A 9,304-nucleotide genomic window follows, 5' to 3' on the forward strand; every position below is an offset into this window, starting at 1 on the left:
TTGACTGACCCTGTCAATCTCAACAGACTCATCTTCAGAGCAATGAGCTGTTGCTTCTGCACTCAGTGGGTTTGAAAACACACTGGAGGACTGATCTCCAAGTATGTTAGCCATAGCCTTTACATTGCTAATAGATTCCCCATCAACCTCAAAAGGCCCAAAGGAGTGTTTCATCTTTCTCTTAGAGTTCGATAAGAGAAAAAAGCCTTTGGATTCGATATGACCTACTGAATCATTTTACTCTCAGTTTGGAATTGGTCATATTCGATGGAGGCCTTAATCTTACCCTGAACTACGGCCAACTTTCTTTGGAGACTACCCGCAATTACTGGATTCGAAGTGCTCCTCAGCCTGTGTGCCAGTTTACAACTCTTTTTGAAGAAAGTCTTCCCATATTTTTAAACTTTTTGTCTGTGTATCACTTTTCGGAACACATTCAGAGATTGCTAAACTAGAGCAAACTTACTTAAATACTGAAACTAATTAATCAATAGCTGCATCTATGGACGATTCCTGTTTCAGATTTGAAATCAGGTCCAGTTCTTCAAATATTTCTATAATCAACGGCCAATGTTCATCTTTGAACTTGAACTTAGGCTGACCGACCTTTTTGATCGGTTTTACTCTAAACCACGCCGGCTTTTGAGTTATGTTCGACCCTATCTCAAGAACACGATGACCTGACAAATTACTAGGTGCCACACGGACATACTGGATCAGATCAGGGTCATTGGAAGAGACCAAAGCCGGAACGTTATTTGCTCTCGTGGCTTCATCAACATGTTGGGAGAACTTGCGCAAGATCGCAAACTCCTCCAGCTTTTCAAACGACTGAGATGTCGATTTCGAAATGGGAATATACCCATCAGGACTAACCTCCCACTCTACAACGCAAGCCGGAAAATTAAAGTCCCCTACAAAGAAAACCTTTGAGCAGACTGCCTGATCCAACTCATTTCCAGTGAATTGGAGAGCTGACATAAAGGAACTTACTGAACAAGAAGGGGGTCTATACGTTGTTACAATAGATGGATCAAGCCCTCGGATATGACAAATTAAGACTTCTACTTCTCCATTCGACATTTGTACCCGACTAATTTGCAAATCATTCCTAACATGTAGGCATACACCCCCATGTGGGAATATGGGATTATCAGGGCGTCTATTATTTATTATTATCAGGACCTATTATCAGGACCTTAATATTATTATTATATATTATGATTTTATTAGATATTATGATTATCAGGACCTATCACTACGAACTAAGTTGAAACCAACTATAGTTAGTTCTTCATCTAAGACCCCTGGCCGAATCCAGGTTTCTGTTATAGAGATGAATGCAATCTCTCTCGCAACGGCTAGTTCTTCTAAGATCTTAACTTTTGTGCTGTCTTTTTTAGAAATCAGACAATGCACGTTCAAATATAGCCCCTTTACGGGCCTCTCAATAAAGGGCTCATTGAATACGGAAGGATCCTACCCTACCAAGAACAAGTCCAAACATTGTCTAGCCTCTTTGCAGACTTTTCCAAAAATTGCTTCCATCATAAATTCAGGAGAAGTAACTATCTATGAGTAGAAAAATTAAGAGACCAAGAAAAAGAACAAAACTAAAAGGCTATGATATGTCGTCCTGAGAAGCGCGACAACGAAGCAAAATAGGAATAAACTACCTCACATCAAACTAAACATAGAAATCTAAGATGGAGAATGTTAAGAAGTATTGCCGGACGACCAGTCGAGCTTTTGGAACTTGCCTGTTTCCTTATGTTTGATTGCGCATTGAAATTTTATGATCATTTTTTTATATTGGTCAAGATTTCCTCTTTGTGTTTGTTTGATGGGTGTTGGAGACAATGTTTCATGAAAAATTCGTTGGTGAGGCAGTCTTTGGCTCAAATGGGACGTGGAATCCAGGCTGCCCAATGCAATCCATGACTTTCTACGGCAAAGACAGTGGGATGTACAGGAAGAGGAGACGCAAGTCTAGGGTTTCCTTCAAGTGGACCGAAGTCAGACTTGTCTTCATATTAAGTGATTGGTGGCTTCAGTCAGGCAGGACACAAAGTGAGGTCCCTCTCATGATCCTCGAGGTCCCCCAATCATTATCCAAACATTCAAGCCTTGGTGGAGGATCAATTCATTTGATATGGGGTCAAACCTTTCCCGCATGGCGTGGGAACAATCAGTTTGTTTTCATTACGGAACTAGGGCACATTTCAGCCACCAATCACCTCTAGTGGTTAAAAGTGTTGCCTATTTCATGCCGTCGAGATTGAAGAGCAGAGCAAAGATTTGCCCGAGTTTCTCTTCACACGAGAGGGTATGAAATGGCGAGCACGTTTTAGGTGTTGACGAATCGACGTTTTGAAATCCGAACTTGAATAAACTACATGTAAAGAACGCCACCCTCCTGCAATTGAATACACAGTTTTGTTTTGTGAGAACTGGTTTTCAAGGAATGATTTTCCCTTGAAACCACTCAAAGCCAAATCTGAATTGAGAGAATGTTCATTCTCTCAACAATTGAATGGAAACTTACATTCCAGCCACTGGGGAACACAGTGCCATGAAATAAAATTTCTGATGGTTACGTTTGGTTTCCTTTGAGTGCTGGAGAGGGAATATTATGCCTCTGAAAACCGGTCCAAAAGTATATAGATGCACGGAAATTCAGTTCCGTCTAACAAATAACCTCAATATTTTTCCCAAGGGTCCGAATGTATCTCTCCTCCCGACATGAGTCATTTGAACTTAAAAGCGGACAATTATGAGGGCAATCCGATTCATGAAAACACAACCTTTGCCTTTGGAACGAATCTGACGTATTCCTGCATGGATGGAAAAAAGTTCCAAGCTGATTTTGATCAAGTCAACGTTCAAGCTATGTGTACTTCAAACAATATTTGGGTTCCGCCCCATGATTGGGGAGAATGCGTGGACAGTGAGTGATCTCTTGACATTTTCTATATCATAACATATACATAGTTACGTTGTGAACTGACTGCTGAATCAGTTTTGGGACAATTAATCAAGCTAAAAAGGGCAAACCTTGACATTCGAATAATAAAAAAAACTGAAAACGAAAAGGATACACAAGTAAAATAAGAAAAGCGTGAGTTAGTTTCTAAGCACACAAAAAATGTTTGTTTCAATCACAACCCACTTTCAAATATTTGATCGTACTTCTTCACCCCTTTTTGGCAAGGCATTAGTCGTTCATTCCATAAATGGAATGAATTACAGTTACAATTACTTTGGTCAAAAATAGTAATTTGTTGCACAACCATTACTCAAAGAAGATGTAGTGGCGTTACTCGTTACAATTACTTTTACTAAAACTTGAGGTCAGCAATATCTTACGGTTTTTGCCCCATCAAGACTATATTTCACAAAATAAATTGTGATGTGGGTTCAAGCAGTCCCAATGCCTAAAATTTGAGGACTGCGTGTCATCTGTTTTCAAAAATGAGCATTGGCGTATAATTTTGCATAGATGTTCAAAATGTACTTCATTAGAATGCTTTGGGGAGTCATGATTGGAGCCCCAGATGGGGTAATGATTGTTGAGGGTCAAAACAATGTTGCAAACGTCATGATGGAAAAACAGTATTAGCCATTGTCAAGTAAGTAAAGCTTCCTCGTTTGATGGCTTAAGTCATGGAAATGTGGAGTCCTGGGAAATTTGATGCATCATGCTCAAGCCAAAGAAAGAATTTCCTTGCTGCACTGAACTAGGTCTTCAGTCCAACGGAATTTGATTGAGAAAATGTGAACAATAAGTTGCAAATGGAACAAGATTTAAAACCAAGGACACACTCAGAGTAGCCAGCACAATTTTCAACCCTGACTTCCATTGATTATAATATGCTAGATGGATGGAGGCTCTGTTGAGCCTTAAGTTTCCTCTGCTGCCATGAGATAACCAAAAAATCAAAGGCCTCTTTGGAAGCTAAGAAAGGAACGTGTAACGAGTAATTCTTTTAGTTTTTGGTTCGTTACAATTACACCATTTTAAAATGTACTCGAATTTAAGTTCCTTTTTTGAAAAAAGGAAGGAATTACCGTAATATCGTTGCTTGGAATTTCTTTACCAATGCCCTGCTGTTTGGATCGAGTTAAAAACCAATACAGCTCCTTTAAGCTAAAGAGCTGACGTTCCGGTTTAAAATACAACAATTCCGAAAATCAGACAAAATCCTAATTCCAGACTTACGTGCTTGAGGCAGAGTGGTAATTGACTGATTTTCAATTCGTATGATTTCCTTTTTCTTTTCAAGCTGTTGAGTGTCCGGCTTTGGATCCCCCGGCACTAAATGGGACGGTGCAAGTGAAGAATTCTGGCTCGAGATATGGGCCCACTTGTCCGAACGAGTATCAATCAAACCAATGTCAATCAGGGATAATTTTCCAGAATGCCAATGGCCCCACCAATCAGGCAAATTTTAACCTTAAGATTAACAATTCCGTCGGCTCGCGGTTGTCGGAAATCAGTTTAATCATCAGGTTCTCAACCCCAATTTTGGATCAAGAAGTATGGGCTGAAGTTTTACCTTAAAGGTGAATCTTCAAAGCAAACTTATAAGCAATATCAATTGATTTTCAAACAGGCTCAAGATTTTAGTTGGGAGTTAACCAATAACACCAACGTGCTCGTCATGCATGGGGCCATCGACCAAGACCCTATGTCAGTCAAGGAATATGATTTTCAAGTTGAGTTTGACAATGACCTTTTTACGAATTTATGCATCGAATCGTTTGAATGCTTCCAATGCACTAATTCAGTCAACTGTCCAATGGGAACGAAACCATTGAGAGAACAGTTATTGAAGGTAATATCCATAACGTGCTCCTCACCAAAGCTATTCTAAAAAATATTTTGCTTTCAGTACACGGATGAGCCGGACACCGACGTGCCTCTGTTATTCGAGTCTCAAGTCGAATATACTTGTGGTCTAGCTAAGCAATATTCGAATGTCACGACCCAAACCAATTACTTGACTCGAACCCTCAAGTGCCAATGGAATGGAACATGGAATCCAAATTCCGAACCGGATGAGTGTGTTTGTGAGTTTAAGTTAGCTGTGTAATTCTGGTCGCTAGTATATTTGTTCGTTTCGTCAATATAGGGACCCAATGTTTACAACCCCCATTTCCCTCGCTGGAGAGTGGTTTAATGGAGGCTACATGGGATGGCAATCCAGTTGAGTTCTTTACGGATGTTCATTATGAATGTCAGAGGGGAATGAAGTTTTCAGAAGATATTGACAAGGTCTCCCAGAATGTCACTTGCAAACCAGGCAACACGTGGGATGAACCTTCACCAGGGTGGCCACAATGCGTTGAAAGTACGCGTATGATATTAAGATAGCGAAAATGACAAGAGATTTGATGTTAATTCTTTTATCCTAGCCAAACTTTGTCCTCAACCGGTGAGCCCCCCTGATAATGGAACAATCGTGGTGAAGAATTCTGGAACTATGTTTGGTCATATCTGTTTGGGAGATCGGGGAGAGTGGGAAGATGTGCCCAATGAAGATTGCGGGGATCTTCAAATCAGATATCGAAACACGTCTGATCCAGCTGATCCTAGCTATAGCTTCCAATTTAGCACACCGACAGATCCACCCCAAACCAGGGTGCTTTTGTTCCAATTTTCGGAAGCCATCGACGAGTCTTCTTTACAACTCTCCAGTCCAGTAAGACAAATGCAATAACTCTTACAAGGTGCATGGTCAATGAAGTGAATGAATGATTTAGGTTGTGAGTTTGCCCTCATCGAACAAAAACTCGATGATCATCAAATTGCCAATGAGTTCCATTGAACCATCTGGGGGTTCCAACGTTGCCACCATAACCTTTCAAACTGCACCAGGGCAAAAAGCACCTTGTCTCCTGGCAGCTTTTTGTGCCACTTGCCCGCACAACCAATGTGACGACAAAGTGGCCAAATTGGAACAGGATATTTACTTGGTCCAAAACCTCACTCTATATGGAACAGAACTGGAATACAAATGCCGCTTGGGCCAAGAGTTGCTGACTAATGCAGGAACAGAGCCGACCATTACTAGAACTTGTCAATGGAACCAAATCTGGGATGGCAACGACAATTTCACTTGCGTTTGTAGGTGTACACTAAATATGACATGGATCATTATTGAATAAGTGTCTTTGTCCTTCTTGTTTTTCTGAAGGGGTGGCATGTGTTGACCCGCCAACACCACCGATGGGTCATCATTTGGTTAGCCTGTACGAAAATGGGACAACAGTGGCCTTCAATGATTCCGTGGTTTACATGTGTGAGGATGGGTACTTCTTTGAAGAAGACAAGCACCTCATGAATTTCACCATTCAATGCATGTCAAACGGATCCTGGAATACACCAACGATCTGGAAGAAGTGCTTTCAACCATCAGGTAGAATTCGTTCATTGGAGCTAAGCTTTGTTCTCTATTCATACTTATATGCTCAACCCAATATTAGAGCGGATTTGTCCTGATCCCAACATGCCGAGTGACGATCACGTGTACAATTGGGATCCAAGTTTAGGCCAACCCGCGCAATATGGGATGCTTTTGGAGTATTCTTGTAAAACTGCTCGGAAGCTTCAACGAACCCTTACCAATGGAACCAAAACCTTGTATGACAAACAAGAGTTCAAATGTGAATGGAATCAGGAGTGGTCGCCAAGGGCAACGGTAAATATTTGAATCGATCTCATCAGTCACAAGCATTGCTGAAAATAATTTTGAATTCTGACCAGGTTGATCCATGTGCTTGGTACCAATGCATTGATCCGCCAATACCCCCAGGTCATCGGTTAAAGTCTAACTGGAAGAATATCCCTTACGAATTTGGCGAATCGGCCATCTATACGTGTGAAAAGGCCGGCCTTTGGTTCGAAACAGATCGCAATATGAAATCGTTGTCAGTGGAATGCCTTCAAAACGGGACCTTCAAGGCTCCTAATCCTTGGCCATTTTGTGTCTCAAGTAAGCCTTTACAATCAAGAAAGTTTTACAGCTCAAACATTCCAAAGTGCTCAATTCTTTTACAGACATCCTATGTGCTCAACCTCCGGGGAAACCAAGAGGAGGAACTTTAATTTGGAATGGCAACACTACCTTCGGGACCGAAGTGGAGTAAGTTATTGACGCTTTTCATGTTTTAATCAATTGAATCATTATTCGTAAGTCAACGAATATGAGCGATGTGAAGGTGACACAAAATAATATTTTAATATAAAAAGGACAATGGTGCACACATGGATACCAGTTTATAGATCAACTCATTTGAAACAACCTTTGTTGAGTGTGCCATTTGCAATCATAGTTTTCCTTGCAAAAAGCAAAAAAAGAAAGAAAAATGGCATATTTTTGGCCAGGATTCATCTAAGAACTCAGTGGCAAACATACGGTATAACCTTAAGAAATCTTCATTGAAACAGATATACCTGTGGCAAGTACGCAAAGTTTCTCAATCAAAAAACGGGCGAGTTTTACGAATACTCAAAAATGACTTGTCAATGGAATCGAACCTGGGATCAACATGGGATCGATCGATGCATCTGTAAGTCCAAACCATTGTTTATCGACGCATTTCATATTGGTGAAAAACATACTTCTCTCTTTACCAATGTGCAGGGACGGCGTGCAACCTGATACCTTCTCCGAATCCAGAAACATTGCTGAAGTATGATCCAGAACCTGGAACAACTTGGGTGGTTGAATCCCCATATACTACTTATGGACCCCAAATGCCTGCCAAGGTTTTAGCTCCATTCACTTTTGGGGGTAAAACTGTTCTTGTGATTGAAGGCCAAATCTTTGACCGACAAGACTTCATAGCTCAACCAGAATTGGTTATGGTAGATGAATACAACCGAAAAGTACTCAAGTTCACCCTTGATCCTGATTACAGTCAAATGACTCTCAAGACTGAGCTAGACCAGGTAGGTAGGGGATAAGATTTTGGCCTTAGGTCTTGGCTGAACTTTAAACTGGGATTTCCAGGACAACACTGTGGAGGTGGGTGTCGCACTAGATTTCGGCAAGACTTTCTCCATTACAATCAAGTATGCTCCCTCCCGATTTCGATTCGAGATCACTGTCAATGGCGAAGCCACGGAGCCCTTGGAAATACCTGATTCAACCCCGGATATTGTCTTTGACCACGTTCAAGTGGAGGGTGATTTGGAAGTGACCTTCTTGGGGTTCATCGAGCCAAATCAATCGCCTTCAGTGCCCATTGGAACTACACTGACTTACTCATGTCCCAAGGATCACGTGTTTGCTCACGATTGGATGCATAAGCCCGAAGTTCGTCTCAAATGCTTGGACGACGGCCTGTTTGTCCCGCCAGATATTTGGCCATCTTGCATTTATCGTGAGTCTTTTCTTAATGATTAGGTAGATTTGGCCAAGGTTCAATCAAATTTCGCTTTTGATTTTCAAGCTTCCCTGACGTCCATCAAGTCATGCTCCAATGGCAGTTGCTACAGTAAGTAGAGTTGGGAGTTCAGTAACAAAAAAGAAAGGGGCAATGATAGGAAAAGGTCAGATTCAGAACATGAAGCTTTTTCATAGCGTGGTTGAAGCCAAGGAAAAAGATAAGGATTGCCCTTGTTGCTTTCAAAAACGTCTCCTTTTTTTAATTCCTAATATCTGGACCCGACCTTTTCCACATCTGGGTTCAAACCAGGATAAGGAACGGGTTGGGTTGATCATGAAAATCTGTCGTACGAGAACTGAGTTTCTGGCCATTACATTGTTGTCTATCTGAGATTAATGTGTAGCATTTTGTACCAAATTTGTATCACGGCCCTATTTTGTTAACAAGCATCACATGGAACCCATTCAATCTGAAATACAAGCTATTATAACAACGACACTGAAATATTCGATGTATATCATTTTCTAAATACTTCCTAAAAACAGTCTGAGATTCATCAAGACGGTCGACGATCAAGTAGAGAAAGAAGAAGAGTGTGATTTTACTTATCCTTCAAAGCTAGGTACAAAGATCTCTTCATTAACTGGATAGAAAGGTTCTGCTCAACCTCAAGAATGTAATTAAGAATAAATGTGAACAAAGGGTTTTTTGTATGCAGGGTTATTTAGGAATTTTAATCTTGCGAAGATATCGACATTCGCGAATTCAAATCGGATTGGCCATTTTGTTCGGGTTTGGATAGTCGATTGAAAAGTAAAGGCACATTCGATTTTTATAGTTTGTGCGGTAGGCTCGGAGGATGAAACTCGTCCGCCCAACAAAGCTAGCCATTGTTTTGTTCGTATGTACT

General features: G+C 40.9%; 1 protein-coding gene across 1 annotated transcript; it reads left to right on the plus strand.

Moving 5' to 3' along the window:
- The first annotated feature begins 2,722 nt into the window (after positions 1-2,722).
- LOC131880405 (uncharacterized) lies at positions 2,723-8,887 on the plus strand. Its single transcript, XM_059227035.1, has 15 exons — positions 2,723-2,947; positions 4,284-4,537; positions 4,614-4,835; positions 4,893-5,070; positions 5,133-5,351; positions 5,416-5,702; positions 5,764-6,127; positions 6,198-6,419; positions 6,487-6,701; positions 6,767-6,995; positions 7,061-7,145; positions 7,451-7,572; positions 7,647-7,954; positions 8,016-8,388; positions 8,458-8,887. Exons 1-15 carry the CDS (start codon positions 2,743-2,745, stop codon positions 8,508-8,510), a joined length of 3,336 nt encoding a protein of 1,111 aa, XP_059083018.1. The 5' UTR covers positions 2,723-2,742; the 3' UTR covers positions 8,511-8,887.
- Positions 8,888-9,304: the final 417 nt, after the last annotated feature.

Source organism: Tigriopus californicus, chromosome 5, assembly GCF_007210705.1.
Source record: "Tigriopus californicus strain San Diego chromosome 5, Tcal_SD_v2.1, whole genome shotgun sequence".
Classification (NCBI taxonomy): domain Eukaryota; kingdom Metazoa; phylum Arthropoda; class Copepoda; order Harpacticoida; family Harpacticidae; genus Tigriopus; species Tigriopus californicus.

Excerpts from the sequence above, each read along its gene's own strand:
- LOC131880405 (XM_059227035.1), top strand. The coding sequence starts at position 2,743 with ATGAGTCATTTGAACTTAAAAGCGGACAATTATGAGGGCAATCCGATT. Across the intron at positions 5,703-5,763 it reads CTTTACAACTCTCCAGTCCA|GTTGTGAGTTTGCCCTCATC; the intron begins GTAAGACAAATG and ends TGAATGATTTAG. Across the intron at positions 8,389-8,457 it reads TTGGCCATCTTGCATTTATC|CTTCCCTGACGTCCATCAAG; the intron begins GTGAGTCTTTTC and ends TTGATTTTCAAG.